Source organism: Megalobrama amblycephala, linkage group LG2, assembly GCF_018812025.1.
Source record: "Megalobrama amblycephala isolate DHTTF-2021 linkage group LG2, ASM1881202v1, whole genome shotgun sequence".
NCBI classification, from domain to species: domain Eukaryota; kingdom Metazoa; phylum Chordata; class Actinopteri; order Cypriniformes; family Xenocyprididae; genus Megalobrama; species Megalobrama amblycephala.
Window position 1 is genome coordinate 40,741,145 of NC_063045.1, and position 17,662 is coordinate 40,758,806.

The 17,662-nt window shown below is 42.6% G+C and overlaps 1 protein-coding gene and 1 long non-coding RNA gene across 2 annotated transcripts; one reads left to right on the plus strand and one right to left on the minus strand.

Moving 5' to 3' along the window:
* Nucleotides 1–338: 338 nt before the first annotated feature.
* Nucleotides 339–3,238, minus strand: LOC125258553. Its single transcript, XR_007182649.1, has 3 exons — nucleotides 3,182–3,238; nucleotides 1,898–2,017; nucleotides 339–904 (listed from the first exon to the last, which is right to left on the minus strand). It is a non-coding gene; the product is annotated as an uncharacterized LOC125258553 (long non-coding RNA).
* An 11,678-nt stretch (nucleotides 3,239–14,916) lies between these two features.
* On the plus strand, nucleotides 14,917–17,658 carry LOC125258518. Its single transcript, XM_048175506.1, has 2 exons — nucleotides 14,917–17,127; nucleotides 17,239–17,658. Exon 1 carries the CDS (start codon nucleotides 14,917–14,919, stop codon nucleotides 16,504–16,506), a length of 1,590 nt encoding a protein of 529 aa, XP_048031463.1. The 3' UTR covers nucleotides 16,507–17,127; nucleotides 17,239–17,658.
* Nucleotides 17,659–17,662: the final 4 nt, after the last annotated feature.

Consider the following 17,662-nt stretch of genomic DNA (forward strand, 5'->3'; position numbering starts at 1 on the left):
TTCCTCGGGTCAGGGGCCGTGGGCAGCCATGGCGGGTCAGGGGCCGTGGGCAGCCGAAAAGTCTTTGAGTCCAGGCCACACTGAAGGGCCGTCGGATCATGGTGACACCGGCGGCTCCGCCGACCGAGGCGTAGGCAGGGCTCCAGCGGAGCCAGGACGACAGACGACACAGGGAGAACAGGAGGGAGTACAGAAGCCAAACGAACAGAGGGACGGAGGGAAGGCGGAGGAAGACGGAGGCCGAATGACTGGCCCGGCCAACTGTGTTTCTGGATGGACTGGAGACAAACACTCATCCTGAACCTTATCAACGAGGAATTTGGAGCCATTTAAACACAAAATTAAATTGATAGTTTCGCTTAAGGAGAAACGATAATCAGGTTCATCAAAACGGATAGTGTCGTCATCCAGTCCATCCAAAAACAGGGAGATTAAACAAGCATCAGGCCAGTCAGACAGAAAAGCGAGCTCAACAAACTCCTCCACATACCTCTCCAGCAAACGACCAACCTGCAGGAGTCCGATGAGGCGATCGCCAGTTGACAGAGGAGTGGGAGGCGGAGGAGCAGGAGCCAGGGAGCGGAGGAAAGTCTCCATTCCTTTGTGGAAATCCAGGGTTTAGGTCCGTTCTTCTGTTACAGGTAGCTGGTGTAGAGATGAGGCAGATACGGATTTCCACAAATATAGATACTACTTTAATAAACACAGGGCAGGAACACCAAACGTACACTTTAACAAAACAGAGAACGGACGAGGAGTGAAGGGAGTGAGTGCAATATAAAGGAGGTGCTGATAATAGAGTCCAGGTGCAGGTGATCCGTGATGATAGGAGATGACGAGGGAAGTGAGTGCAGGTGAAGAAACAGGAGGATCATGGGAATTGTAGTCCAGGGAGACAGGGGATCTGTGACAGTTATGACCAAACAAAATGTTTATATTTGTTTTTATATGATACATTTTATATAAATATTATAAATATCCCAAAATTTCCAATTAATTCCCATACATTCTCATAAATTCCCATAAATTCCTGTTAAGTTTCCAAATTGGAATATTTCCAAAATTAAGTTCCCGTGGAAAGTCTCCGGAAATTTACCAGAAACTTTCTGCCCATTTGCAACCCTAGTTGGGACAGAGGCACCAGAACTGAAAATTTAAGAATGTGCACTATAGCACAATACACTGATATTTTTCCAAAAGTGGATCATGGAGACATTTTTATTGTCCATGATCAAAATCGTGATATTGCACACCCCTACATCTATAACATTTAATATTTTACCTTTCCTTATAATATATGTATTTCTTTCACCAGAAGAAAAATGTTCAAATGCAACATTTTACTTCAGGATCTCTGGTTGAGTTGACAAGAAATGACACAAAGTCATTTTGCAGAATAACATTAGTTAAGTCTTTTTAAATATCTTTCTGAACAATTGTGTATTGGGAAGGTGCTTCTATTAGTTTGTATCCAGGTTTCAAAGAGGAATGAAAGTTGTGTGGGTTTGGAACAACATAACAGAATTTTATTTATTTATTCACTGGGTAAATTGTTCCTGGAGGGCCACTCTCTTGCAGAATTTAGCTGCAACCCACTCAAGCACACCTGCCTAGAATTAACTGACGCGATGCCAGTTTGCAACAACTTTTACGTAAGTTGAAGTAGGAAAGCATAGGACGTAGTGTAAGCTTTGTGAACTGCAAGAGTTTTACACTTTCTGACCCCCATTCACTGCCATTATAAAGCTTGGATTGCTTGAGGCTGAGTAAAGCTTGGGCTAATTTTTATTTGAAAATACCAGGAATAAATAGGCTCTAGAACACAAACAACAATTCTGGATTTTAATTAGAGAATGTTAATTGATAAACATACATTAAAATAAATGAAACTACTTACCTTTGAAATCATTTATAAAATTAGCTCGAATACAGTTCTTGTCCGTACTCTCCTTTATATAAAACAAGGCCTCTTCAATGGGGGTGCGTCCGCCCTTTGATCTCGTAATGCTCCTTCTCACTAAATGAACAAAACACTGAAGATGAACATCTAAAGCTGCATGATGTCCAACAAAAACTTAAAAAAAATAAACATATAAAAATTAGTTTTTTGCATGTTACAGTTGGAAATAAAAGATATTAAATCATTTTACATAAAAAAAAAATATATATATCTGCATCTCAATTCAAGCTCAGTGCTTTACTGTAAAATTTCCAATAAATAAACATGTAATATTATTAGTAACTGTACTTATTAATGCAAAACCATAGTAATATAATTAAACTATTTTTATGATTCACTGCGACAGAGGAGGGGTTTTGTAGTGATGGGAAGTGCAGATCTTTTTTCGACAAACCGGTTCAAAATAATTCGTTCGCGAAACGGACATCACTGGGGTTTAAAAAGATGACTCTTCGAACTACTTCGAACAAATAGTTTGAGAATCATTGAGAGATTAGGTTATATTAACTCCAGCGTTTTCCATGATGTTTTTGTTCCAGAATATTTTGTTGAACAAAATTTTCAAAATATTTGATATTTTCAAAATATTTGATATTTGAACAAAATATTCTTGTATCTGCATATATATCAAAATGAAGATCAAAACGCAGATGGCGTTGATCATGTTTATCAACACCTCGACAGTTTACACAGTCTCTTCCTGGGCTCAACATTCCGTGCAATAACACGAAAGCTTTTGATTTATATACTTATTAATGTTTGATCATCACGTTTGATCGTTTCCACCTGATGACTACGTCTACGACTCTGCCCTGGGATCATAGACTGTAAAAAAATATGGACGTAGCGTCCGTGACGTCACCCATAGAGTTCTGAACAGCAGTTTTGACGCCTAAATGAGGCCGCGGCCATCTTAGCTGCGCGTCACCGCACGTCACTCCTGGATAACTGAAAATGGACAAAGAGGCGGGGAGGTGGTTTGAGCTGATATGACTGGTTGCTGAAACCACGCCTGCCTAGCTCGACGTGACCATGTTAGCAGCAAGAGCTATATATCTATCTAAGATACGATCTAAAATATTAATGAAGATAAGTTTTATCATCAGAACGTTCTAAAGGTTTACTGTCAATCTACGGTGTTTTTTTAAGATATAGATGCTCCAACACCAGTAGTGTTGGTTGTGCAAATAACAACATGGAAAATCAAATGGGACTTCATACCTTTATAATGAAATAGAGATCGCGAGATGAATCCAATCCGTGGCACTTAGGTAAAATATGAATGTCCATTGCAAAACAAATAAACATGTCACATTTCTTCTGAATGATCTGCTCTCTGTCATCGTTCTTCAAGAAAGGATGCAATCTGAGCAGCGATCGTATCTAACAAACAAATGAGCCCGTGTCCAAAGTATATTTTTTTCAAAATAGTGCAGCAGTTTTAGTTATAATATCCAAGCAGTGCTGTCGGATTTTGATATCCTCCCGCCATTGTCATTGCAGTAAATCTCACAACCAAAACTTTCAGCCAATGCCACGATCCAACAACGTGTGTTCTGTGTCTCTTCCCCATGCATGCACATCTACATAGACACACATCAGTCTCGAATATTATGCAGCAAGCCATATTTTATAATTGTATAAAATAATCGAGCACAAATACGGCTGAGATGCCAAATTCAGCGGCAGCTGAAGTAACATGACGGCTCACAGACAGCAGCGCAATATACCTGTCACTCAAGTGACCACGCCCTTAATTATGCAGAACTTTAAGGCTTAATATAATTTAAACGGATAAGTTATAAAAAAATTCACCCCCCTCAGAGTTGTCATGAAGGGCAAAAATAGCAGTATAGACCAAAACCACAATTTGAACCAACTTGTAAACATGTTTTTTTCTGCTATAAACTTGGCCAATTTAACATGGGACTCTATGAGATTCTGCTCTCTTTTGGAGCCTGTCCCTAGCGGCCAGTCGATGAATCGCAGTTTAAGTTACTTCCGTATTGGCTTCACGAGAGAAAGGGGGAGGTTGCCGCTTGCCTGGGATCGATTGTTTCTTCGTGGTATGCTGTGGTGATTCCGACGATGCATTAAAATAATAGCGCCATCCGCAGTTAGAACACGGAAACCCATCTTTGGCGGTGATGAGTTACCAAAAACGAAATTAGGAAACTTTAAAATAGCAAAACTGGGGCACTTTATTTAAAATAAATTGATAACTTCTCGTGTATTTCTGTGAGTGCTCCGGAATCAGCGCATCGATACGTTCTAATGATATTTCCTTCAGGTTTCTCCCCCGAGTAAAGTGTCTTGCGCACTTTACCTGAAGGAAATATAATTTTTATTACATAGCAGTGTGATCGTTCTTAAACGACAACAATATCACAACTCTCACCATTAATTCATAAAGAACATTTGTATCACATTATAGCATAAGACACAAAGCCACAATACGTTAAACTGCTTAATTCAAAAGCGATTAAGATCGCTCAGTAGTGAGAATTACATAATATCCACTAACACTCACAATATTGTCGATGTAAATTAAAATTAATACATATAAAAAACAAAATAACGGCGATATTTTACTAAAGGGTTTGGCGGTCTCCATTTCCTCTCACCCAAACACTTCATTAACTTTATGAAAATTAAGTTATTGATATTAATGATCGACTATATGAAAAAATAATTTAACGTTATTTAATAATTAACGTCATATATAAGATAACTACTTACTTTTATTTGTTGTGCTCCCTCTGTCACTTCAGTCTTCAGAAGACGTAGATGAACAGCTGACAGGACTTTGCCCGCGAAAATTCTGAGGGACCCTCCAATGTGTGGCGGGAAAGTGATCACATGAACAAGTTTAAGGAGTAATATTAATTACATTTATGAAAAATAATTATTGATATTAATATGATCACTTATGTGAAAAATAATTTAGTTAATTATAGATGAGATTACTTTTTGGTCAGAGTTTTCAATGTTAGATGAATGTATTTCTCTCTCACAAAAAGGTTATTAGGCTGGCTTGAGAAAGCCAACATTTTGTTATACTATTTAAAGTATTAATATTATTATTAATAATAATAGTAATAGTAGATCAGATTACTACTTACTTTTATTTGTTGTGCTCCCTCTGTCACTTCAGTCTTCAGAAGACGTAGATGAACAGCTGACAGGACTTTGCTGCGAAAATTCTGAAGGACCCTCCAATGTGTGGTCGGAAGGTGATCACGTGAACAAGTTTAAGGAGTAATATTAATTCCTTCATTTATGAAAAATAATTATTGATATTAATCTGATCACTTATGTGAAAAATAATTTAGTTAATAATTATAGATGAGATTACTTTTTGGTATTCAACGTGTGATGAATGTATTTCTCTCTCACAAAAAGGTTATTAGGCTGGCTTAAGAAAGCCAACATTTTGTTATACTATTTAAAGTATTAATAATAATAATAATAGTAATAATAATAATAATAACATCATCCTCATAATAATAATTAATAATCCTATAGCCTACCATATGTCCTTGTACACCATGACTGTGTATACACAAACACGTTTGAGAAAGAGAGGAACTACATACACACGTCCTTGTACACCGTGACTGTGAATACACAAACACGTTTGAGACAGAGATTGTCTGTCAGCTATATAAATACATACACACGTCCTCCTATACCACATGTCCTTGTACACCATGACTGTGAATACACAAACACGTTTGAGACAGAGATTGTCTGTCGGCTATAGAACTACATACACAAATCCTCCTATACCACACGTCCTTGTACACCATGACTGTGAATACACAAACACGTTTGAGACAGAGAGGAACTGTCAGCTATATAACTACATACACAAGTCCTGCTATACCACACGTCCTTGTACACCATGATTGTGTATACACAAACACGTTTGAGACAGAGAGAAACTGTCGGCTATAGAACTACATACACAAGTCCTCCTATACCACAAGTCCTTGTACACCATGACTGTGAATACACAAACACGTTTGAGACAGAGAGCGTCTGTCGGCTATATAACTACATACACAAGTCCTCCTATACCACATGTCCTTGTACACCATGACTGTGTATACACAAACACGTTTGAGACAGAGAGCGTCTGTCGGCTATAGAACTATATACACAAATCCTCTTATACCATATGTCCTTGTACACCATGACTGTGAATACACAAACACGATTGAGACAGAGAGGAACTGTCGGCTATAGAACTACATACACACGTCCTCCTATACCACATGTCCTTGTACACCATGACTGTGTATATACAAACACGTTTGAGACAGAGAGCGTCTGTCGGCTATATAACTACATACACACGTCTTCCTATACCACATGTCCTTGTACACCATGGCTGTGTATACACAAACACGTTTGAGACAGAGAGCGTCTGTCGGCTATATAACTACATACACAAGTCCTCCTATACCACATGTCCTTGTACACCATGACTGTGTATACACAAACACGTTTGAGACAGAGAGCGTCTGTCGGCTATAGAACTATATACACAAATCCTCTTATACCATATGTCCTTGTACACCATGACTGTGAATACACAAACACGATTGAGACAGAGAGGAACTGTCGGCTATAGAACTACATACACACGTCCTCCTATACCACATGTCCTTGTACACCATGACTGTGTATACACAAACACGTTTGAGACAGAGAGAAACTGTCGGCTATAGAACTACATACACAAGTCCTCCTATACCACAAGTCCTTGTACACCATGACTGTGTATACACAAACACGTTTGAGACAGAGAGCGTCTGTCGGCTATATAACTACATACACATGTCCTCCTATACCACATGTCCTTGTACACCATGACTGTGAATACACAAACACGTTTGAGACAGAGAGGAACTGTCGGCTATAGAACTACATACACAAGTCCTCCTATACCACACGTCCTTGTACACCATGACTGTGTGGCCGTCGATCACTGATGTATAGAACTACATACAGAAGTCCTCGCGCAAATACTCTCTCTAACATATTTGAGAGACAGAGGGAAACAGAGATACATCTATAGAGCAATATCTGTGCTGAAATTTTTGCAGAAATATGACCAAAAATATTTAAGACCAATCGAATCTGAATTTAAAGGTCCCCTAGAACATGTTTTTAAAAGATGTAATATAAGTCTAAGGTGTCCCCTGAATGTGTCTGTGAAGTTTCAGCTCAAAATACCCCATAGATTTTTTTTAATACATTTTTTTAACTGCCAATTTTGGGGCATCATTAACTATGCACTGATTTACACTCGGCGCCGCCCCCTTAAATCGCGTGTTCCCTGCCACACGAGCTCTCGACTATATTACAGCGCATTTACAAAATTCACACAACTAATATAACCCTCAAATGGATCTTTACAAGATGTTCGTCATGCATGCTGCATGCATGCTTCGAATTATGTGAGTAAAGTATATATTTGGATGTTAACGTTTTATTTTGAGTGAATTTGAGGCTGTGCTCCGTGGCTAACGGCTAATGCAACACTGTTGTAAAGATTTATAAAGAATGAAGTTGTGTTTATAAATTATACAGACTGCAAGTGTTTAAAAATGAAAATAGCGATGGCTCTTGTCTCCGTGAATACAGTAATAAACGGTGTAACTTTAACCAACAGTAGCCTACATTAACATATGCTAACGAAACATTTAGAAAGACAATTTACAAATATCACTAAAAATATCATGATATCATGGATCATGTCAGTTATTATTGGTCCATCTGCCATTTTTCGCTGTTGTTTTTGCTTGCTTACCTAGTCTGATGATTCATCTGTGCAGATCCAGACGTTACTGGCTGCCCTTGTCTAATGCCTTGAACATGGGCTGGCATTATGCAAATATTGGGGGCGTACTTTAAGACAATTTAAAGGCACCTTTAAGACAATTTAATACTTCTAAGGCCTATTACTAGGAAAACTAATGTCCCCTGGCCACCCTGTGTAAAGAATTATCAGGTCCAACTAGTCCGATATATATATATATATATATGTTTATACCAGTGGTGTAGTCTACTTGATATGCAGGTATACGCTGTATACCCACTAGGAAAGGACAAGGATTTGCACATACCCACATACTCATTTTGAGACAGAACTTTCAGACTTTCATTTATAAAGGCTAGTACTGCCCTACACGGTACAGAAAATGAGCCAGACGCTATTGTGACGTTATCTGGTAAGGTAGCATAGTTTAGGTAGCAAGAGGCAGTTTCTATGGCGTTATTTTAATGACAAAAGGCGAGGGTGCATCCGTGTAAAGAGCAAGCACGAATCTCTGTGGATTTCCTTCACATGTAGCACAAAACTGGTCAAACACTCTCAAACATACATTGGTCTCATGGCTCTCACTTGGATATCACGTGTGCATGCTCAGAGTTTCATTTTTTTCTGTGCACAAGCTGATTTTGAGATTTTAGTTAGCCGGTTCTGTAGTTATTTAATTATTTAATATGCATAGTTATTTCAGTTAAGTGCTTATTGTAAATGTCAGTAGCAGTTAATACTTATGAGCCTCAGCTTTCCGTTATTGTTAATAATAGCTGCAACTTGCACTCTTAAATGTGCACTGAAAATTGTCAGCTGATAAAACCTGTGCTCCAGGGACAATATTCAAATAACATCTAAGGCTAAATGTAGCTCTTAACTGCCTGAGTTGGTGATTAACACTAAACAGTAGAAAATCAGTCCAGTCTCCCCAGCTGTAAATGTCATTGGCTGTTAGTCTTGTGTTGTTTATACAAATCGACATGTTCATGACACATAGGCAGTCTTTCAGAATGCTCTCAAATGGGTGTGTATAAGGCTAAGGATAAAAACAGCGTACCATATGCACGCCAAAACTCATTTTGGCTTATACATTCCACGACATTGCACACTCGTATTGTAGAACTTTCCAGCAGGTGTCGCTATTATTTTACATATGCATATCATTATTGATAGATGTTATTATTATGTTTTGGGGTATTTGAAGAAATAAGTATGTATATTTACCATCTCATTCTAAATTTGAGGACATTTATGTTATATTTCGTATATGTTAATCTTACTAGGTTACAGGTATGTTTTATTATCTTTCCTAGTCACCAGATTATGTATATGTATATGCGTAGTTAGTCAGTGCGCAGGCGCCGCCTATGTTCATTTTCATTCTGTTGTTGGATCAGGACTGGTACGCTTGCCGGTGAGTGTCTGTAAACTGGCATTGCTAGTAATTCAGATTAAGAATTAATATTTTATGATTGTATAATTTCATTAGTTAATTCTGATGTTTGTTTTTTGTGTTTCATTGTAGGTTTACGACCTAGCAGTCGAACTAACTGATTAGTTAAGACAAGCTAAACGTCACACATAACTAGCTTGTGGATGATTATTGTGCATTTGTACACAATAAAGGCTCGAGTTGTATCCGCCGTGCTTGTCCTGAAACCCTTCCAGTGGGGAGTTTAGTGAGCTATACCAGACAGCTTATTAAAAAACTGGACAGTCGTAAACCGCCGTCAGAGCCGTGCTAGAGAATTCACGGACACCGAGTGGAGGAGAAGCCATCGTTGATGACCGACGTCGGGATTGGAGACCCGTATTCTGAGAAAGAAGCGGCCGTTAACAACACCACTTCAACGGAGAAGCCAAAGCTAATAGCTAACGGGGCCATTAAAGTGCTGAATAACTTCTACAACCGTGAGTAAGACTGTGTGAATGTTAATAGCTGCGGGGCTAATAACGCAGCTACCGGACGTAACGGCTGAATCGAATCCTTTGAACCGAATCTTTCTGAACGAGTCTTTTGAGTCGATTCTTCTGAACGATTCTTTTTGCCAAAAAAGTGATTTTAGTGATTCTGATCACTGAAAAGAGGAAAAAGAGACAGAAATGGCAGATGAAAAACCAGATTTAGAGAGTTTAAAGCGGAAACGCTCAAATGTTCAACGAGTCTTTACAACAAGAATAAACCGCCTTGAAGTTAGTGCTGGCCGTTTACGTGAAGTTGAGTTGTCAGAAGAGTTAGCGAGATTAAAGGATGATTATGACAAACTCCTTGATGTCAGTAATGAGTATGTTGACGCTTTGAGCCAGTTAGACCCTACAGGTGATGACAGTGAGTCACGGGACGCTCTGACGAGGAGGGATGCCAGTGAGCAAAAATTCCTTGAAACTGAGAGCAAGATCATGGAAATGCTGTGGTCTAAGTATGCAGAGCCAGACATAGACACTCTTGTAACACAGTTCAAGTCTGCTTTTGATCGAGCTGAGGCACTCGGCACAAGTAAAGTGCCATGGACGCAGCAAAGGGTCGAAAGTGGTAAATTGGATAGGAAACTCCATGAACTCAAGGAGGCTGTTTACAATTGGAGAGATTATCGGCCATATGGAAGAGACAAATGGATGCTCTTTTTATCATTGAGAGAGGATAAAGAGCAACTGATGGATGAGTGGACATACAGACAAGAGAATGAGGTTATGAATAGGAACAGTACAGAACTAAAAGGCGATGAGGAGGCAGAGGATGAAGATGAGAGAGGCGATGACGCGGTCGGGGGGCATGTCATAACAGATACCGACAGCCTTACAGCTGCAAATAGCATCACCTTTACCCAACCAGTAACCCTTGCTATTACTACTCCACCTGTTAACAGTCAGCCTGCTGTTGTCAATCCGCCCTTTGAGGGGCAGGGAACTGTATATGTTACAAGCTGTCCTTCATTCAAGTACACAGACAGAGCAAGCATCTCTACCTCTGCTGCTCAAGGTTCTTCAGTCACTAGTCAACCTCAGAGCAGGTATGTTGCAGCTACCACACACAATACCCCCCAACAAACATTACAGCCCATTCTACAGTCAAGAAGGTCTGATAGTGGACTTGGTGTCAGTTTTGCCTTACCTCCAACTCTTGCCAGCACGCCACAACTATTAAGCAATCGTGCTGCTCCGCCTGTCGATATCAGCATGGGACAAAGTAGTAGCATGCCATATAGTAGCCCTGGTTCGTACGCCGGTGGGGATAACAGCTATCAGTGGGCCCGACCAAAAATAAGGCTCACACCCATAAGCTTACCTAAATTCTCCGGGGACAGGAGGGATTATTGGCATTGGAAGGCTGAATGGGAGAGTATCCAGGCGCAAGCGGAGCCTACGGGGTCAAGGGAATGCAAGAAACTTCACTTACTAGACAGTATAAGTGAGTCTGTGAAAAGTGAACTTAGGCTGTTGCGCTGCAAAGATGCAAACGATATCTTCAGGGAATTGGATATGGCTCTCTTTGTTATGGTGACAAAGCACAAACGGCCGAAGAGATCGTGTTGGAGCTTCAATCACGACCTGCTGTAAAAAACCATCAGCCACGAGAGACATTAGAGTTGATTCTAGCAGTGGAGAGGGCAGTATTGGACCTCACAGACCTGGGGTGTGAAGACGCTGTACGGAATCAGCTGGTGATTCGGTCTTTGGAGAGTAAACTCCCTGAAGTTATGAAGAGAGAATGGCTCATGTGTGTGAGAAACCCTGTGAATGACGTCCATCCTGGAAACCGTTTCGACAGGCTCTTGACGTTCCTGGAAGACCAAAAGTCGTTGCTTGTGAGGTTGGAGCAGTTGCTACCCAGCAAACCATGGCCTGCTAATGCTCCTGGGAGATCAAGCCACTGGGAGAAACCAGGTGGAAGATGGAGAGAGAAGAAGTCGTTCACTAAGACTTCAGCAAGTGAAGTCAAAAGGGACTCCAAGCAGTTACCATGTGCCGTGTGTGGTGATGGAGATCACGGTGGTAAACTGTTTCGTTGTAAAACTTTCAGAAAAGCCAATCTGTCAGAGAAGAAAGCTCAACTGAAAAAGGTGAAAGCATGTACAAAGTGCTTGGATGTTCACGGAGTCGAGAGTGACTGCACTCCAAAGTTTCTCTGTCGTAAAGAAGAGTGTAAGAAAGGCGACACTCCAGCGGACCACCACTATTTCCTTTGCCCTAAAGCTTCAACAAAGAAGGATGCTGCTAAGAGGGAAAATAAAGCAGAGGAAAAGCAGGGAACTCGAGGTCCGACAGAGGAGCAAGAAGCTGTGTTCGCCAAGTTAGGACTGACTCCCCACCAGTTGGAGGCTGTCCGCAGAGCCTGCACTAACAAGGCAACGTCGACAGTGTGTTCTGGCAAGAGTCTGATAGAACAGAGTGGCTTGAAAGAACATCCAGTCCTCATGATGCTGGTACCGGTCACGACAAAGAGAGGAGACAGCCTTGGAGCTTTGGTTTGATCTCGCATCTGACACAAATTACATTACACACCAAGCTGCGGAAAGGCTCGGACTGACTGGTGAACCGATCTCCCTTGTCGTGTATGGTGTTGGTACGATGAAGGTGAAAGTTGATACGAAAAGGTATCTTGTGAAAATAAAAGTGTGGACCTCCCGAGGAACCTTGAAACTCCACGAGATGATTTGCTATGGGATGGAAGACATCGCCAAAGTGGATCGAGTGGTGAAATCGGAGCGGCTAGAGCAGTTTTTCCCTGAAGTGGAGCCGGGAGAACTGGCCCGCCCGAAGAAGATCGATCTATTAATCAGCACTCGTGAAGGCCGATTAGCTCCGCAAAGACTGCAAAGAGTCGGCGATCTGGTGTTGTGGGATGGTCCTCTGGGCAAGATCGTGAGTGGTGTGCATCCAGACCTCTTCGAAGAAGTGGAGGTGGCTGCATGGCGGTCGAAGACGCACTTTGCTCATTCAATGAGAATGTTAGCTGTCAAAGTTGAAGAACACTTCGTGGGAAGGCCAGGAGGCCATTTTGAGCAAGAAAACAGAGTAGAAGTTCGAACGACAGCAGCATGCAATAAAGAGGTTCTTGAGTGGCTAAAGTGGGATAGCATTGGTGCTGCCTGTGACCCTATCTGTGGAGGATGTCGCTGTGGAAAGTGCTCGCCGGGAGGAAAGGAGATGTCCCTGGCTGATGAAAAAGAGCTGGAGATAATAAAGGCAGGTCTAACCTTCAGAGAGAGAGACACTCACAGTGACCAGCCCCACTGGGATGCTAAGTACCCCTGGAAGGAAAACCCAGTCTCTCTTCCTAACAACCGAAAGGCTGTGGAAGCAACGTTTCTGAGGACTGAGAAGCGGCTCACGAGAGACCCTCTGTGGAAAGAGGCTTACATGAGGCAAGTCCATGAGATGGTAGAGAGGGGAGCTGCTGTTAAGCTCACAAAGGATGTTATGGACAGCTGGAAAGGTGCTGTGTGGTGGGTGAGTCACCTAACCGCCCCAAATCCCCATTCAGTGACTACGCCAGTACGACTCGTCTGGAACAGCAGCCAGGAGTTCGGAGGGGTTAGCATGAACAGCATTCTGCTCAAAGGCCCAGACGTCTTAAATCCCATCAGAGCGGTGCTCCTCAGATTCCGGGAAGGAGAACATGCGGCCATCGGAGACATCACCAAGATGTATAATTCGATCTGGCTGGAGGAACAAGAAGTCCATGTGCATCGATTTCTATGGAGAGACTCACCGGAGGATGAGATTGAGGATTATGCTGTCGTGCGGGTGAACATGGGGGATAAACCTGCGGGGTGTATTGCGCAGGTTGCCATGCGAGAGACCGCGAAGTTACCCCAGTTCTCTGATATGAAGGAGGAAAGAAGGGTCATCGAGGAAGACTCCTATGTCGATGATCTCCTCACGTCCCACAATGACCCAAACCGTCTAGACAAGATTCAAGAGGGAGTGGAGAAGATACTGATAGCAGGAGGCTTCTACCTCAAGCCGTGGATCCGGTCTGGTCAAAGTGGGAGGAGAGTCGGGACAGAGTCCATGCCAGTGACTCTGACGTTGCCCAACCAGTTAAGGGAGGAAGATAACAAAGCCCTGGGGGTTGGTTACCTCGTGCAAGAGGACAAACTCTTTGTGATGGTCTCTATCAACTTCTCCAGTAGGAAGAAGAAGATGAGAACTGAGATTGACCTCACTGAAGAAGAAGTGGAAGTAAAAACACCAAACCCACTTACTCGTCGTGTTTTACTAAGCCAAATAGCTGGTCTGTATGACCCGATCGGTTTGGTAACTCCTGTGAAACAGAAAGGAGTAATCCTTGTGAGAAGAGCCTTCCAGGAAGCTGGCAAGCTTACTAAAGATACCTGGGATGAACCTCTCTCTGACGACCTCAGAAGAAAGGCAATTGAGCTGTTCAAGGAGTACGCTCGTCTGAGTAGCATCAAGTTCTACAGAAGCCTCACACCTTCTGGCTGGAAGGGTAGACCCTGGGGAATCACGTTTTCTGACGGGAGCTGTGAGTCCTATGGTGCAGTACTGTACTTGCGATGGGAGACGTCAGATGGTGTGGTCACTCGGCTGGTAGAGTCAAAGGCCAAGTTAACTCCTCTCAACCAGAAAGGTGATGCCGTCAAGGCTGAGGTGTGTGGAGCTGTCTTTGCCACACGTCTGAAAGGATACGTGTTGAAGCATGGACGATTGGACGTGGAGAAGTGGTATCATTTCATTGACAGTCAGACGGTGCTTGGGGCCATCCAGAGAGAGAGCTACGGGTTCCAGACATTTTTTGCGAACCGAATCGGGGAGATTCAGAAGGCTGGAGCTGTAACTGACTGGTGGTGGATACCAGGCGAGGTCAACATCGCTGATCTAGTCACGAGAGGGTGCTCTCCTGAACTGCTGGGTGAGAATTCTGTGTGGCAGAAGGGTCCCGAGTTTCTGTCTAGTCCAGTAGAAGATTGGCCCATAAAGTCCGCCTCAGAAGTGGCAGCTGATGCTAGAGAGGTAGTGAGTGGGCTCCAGAAGAAGGCCTTCTCAGTGGTCCTTACCAGAATTCAAGCAAAGAAATTGTTAAATCCTGGCAGTCCTGGTGGTGAAGATCCAATAGTCACAGATGGAGTAAGCGGGGCTCCAGTGTACCTCCGAAAATGGGATGGAATTGACCTTAACTGAGACTAAGGAGAAGGAGACTCTGTGGGGAGCCGCGCTCATAGACCAAGTGGATCCAACAAGGTGCAGTTCTCTTACTAGACTTTGTGGAGTAGTTGGTTATGTCCGCAGAGCTGTAAAGAAGTGGTTGGCCCATGTAGGCAGGGCCTCCAAGCCAGCAAAGTGGGAGGCAGTATTGACAGTAAAGGAACGCAAAGCTGCATTCGAAGACCTGTGCTTAGCCGCCCAGAATGGAGTTACGTTTCCTGTGACGACGCTAGACAGACTCGTTGTCAGTAGGGATGAGGCTTCAGGGCTACTGAGATGTCATGGTAGAGTCCAGGCTTTGACCCAAGGAGAGATTGGTGTACCCTTGGTTCCCTACAAGGCGTGGATCAGCACTCTTCTCGTGAGAGAGGCCCATGAAACTAATCACGAAGGGGTTGCTGGCACACTCCTCCGTGTGAGGTCTAAAGCATGGGTGGTGATGGGTTCAAGGATTGCCAGAAATGTTGTTGATTCTTGTATGCATTGTCGGAAGATCAAAGCAAGAATGTGCAAACAGGTGATGAGTGAACTTCCCCTTGAACGAACTAAACCAGCCGCACCATTTGAGTTTACGACGTTAGACCTTTTCGGTCCTTATGTTGTTAAAGATACTGTAAGACGAAGAGCGGAGATGAAAGTCTGGGGCGTGGTATTCAGCTGTATGGCTTCGAGAGCAGTACATGCTGACATTGTGGAAGATCTGTCGACGGAAGGATTCCTGAAAGCATACCAGCGCTTCACAGCTCTTAGGGGTCACCCAAGAAAGCTCTGGTCGGACCAAGGGACCAACTTTGTGGGTGCCAGACCTGTGTTACAGGAGCTTTATGAGTTCCTAAGTAACATCGACAAGGATCAGATCCAGAAGAAGGCAGTAGTTGGAGGAACCGACTGGACGTGGGTGTTTCACCCGGCTGACTCTCCTCATCGAAATGGAGCAGCCGAGGCAGCAGTTGGTGTACTTAAGAGAGCTTTAAGTAGTGTTGGCAAGGAATGTAATCTGACAGCACTGGAATTCCAGACCCTTCTGTACCTGGCTGCTAATCTGTCAAATGAGAGACCTATCGGTGCCAGAGCTCAGGTACAAGATGAGACCGTGGAAGTAATCACTCCCAACTCGCTTCTGCTCGGTCGCGCAGGACCCAATGGGGACTCCCGAGGTTTTGAGTATCCAACTTACCCTGTCGTGCGTCTAAGAACAATCCAGATTGAGGTTGATAAATTCTGGAAGCGATGGAGCCAGCTGGCAGGTCCAAACCTCTATATCCGCCAGAAGTGGCACGCGCCTGCTAGAAATGTTGCAGTGGGTGATCTGGTATGGTTAGCTGATCAGAACGCACTGAGGGGTCAGTTCAGGCTGGGTCGAGTTGTGGAGGTGTGTCCTGATGCGAGGGGTGTAGTACGAGATGTGAGAGTGGCAACATGTCGAAGTTGTCCAGTTTCCGGCGGACAGTTCAAGAGAAACCGAGGTGAGGAGAACTATCCCTCCACCATCCTCCACAGGGATGTTAGGAGGTTGGTGGTTCTGCTTCCAGTGGAGGAGCAGTAAAGGATCCCCACCATGGTGTGTTTCGGTGAAGGATCCCCACCATGGTGTGTTTCGGTGAAGGATCGAAACTTTCCCCGCTACCATCTTCCCCGAGGCTGGTAGTGTGTTTCGGTAAAGGAGGTCGTAATATTATCAAGGACAATGTGTGTTGTTTTGGACATTAAAACTACCATGAAGATAGTTATTCATGTTGTAACATGATACGTTCATATTCAAGTATGCAATGTTATTTGCATGGATAGAGATAATTTCATATCTAGAAGTGAATTGTTTGGTTGTGGTGGCCTACTTGGATTCTAGAATCAGTAGACCAAGTGGGAGGTGTAGAACTTTCCAGCAGGTGTCGCTATTATTTTACATATGCATATCATTATTGATAGATGTTATTATTATGTTTTGGGGTATTTGAAGAAATAAGTATGTATATTTACCATCTCATTCTAAATTTGAGGACATTTATGTTATATTTCGTATATGTTAATCTTACTAGGTTACAGGTATGTTTTATTATCTTTCCTAGTCACCAGATTATGTATATGTATATGCGTAGTTAGTCAGTGCGCAGGCGCCGCCTATGTTCATTTTCATTCTGTTGTTGGATCAGGACTGGTACGCTTGCCGGTGAGTGTCTGTAAACTGGCATTGCTAGTAATTCAGATTAAGAATTAATATTTTATGATTGTATAATTTCATTAGTTAATTCTGATGTTTGTTTTTTGTGTTTCATTGTAGGTTTACGACCTAGCAGTCGAACTAACTGATTAGTTAAGACAAGCTAAACGTCACACATAACTAGCTTGTGGATGATTATTGTGCATTTGTACACAATAAAGGCTCGAGTTGTATCCGCCGTGCTTGTCCTGAAACCCTTCCAGTGGGGAGTTTAGTGAGCTATACCAGACAGCTTATTAAAAAACTGGACACGTATTATTGATTCGCATTTTCGTGTGATCGTGACCCAAAATTAGATGTTTAGTCATAGCCTCATACATTTAAAATTGTAATAACAGGGTCCGTCTTAAAGGAATTTAAATATTTATTTTGTACACACTTTAAAATCATTACCTGGTTTGAGAGGACTATACACTCACACACATCATGGTATGTGAGGTCATAGTTGTATTCATACACACACACATCATGGTATGTGAGGTCA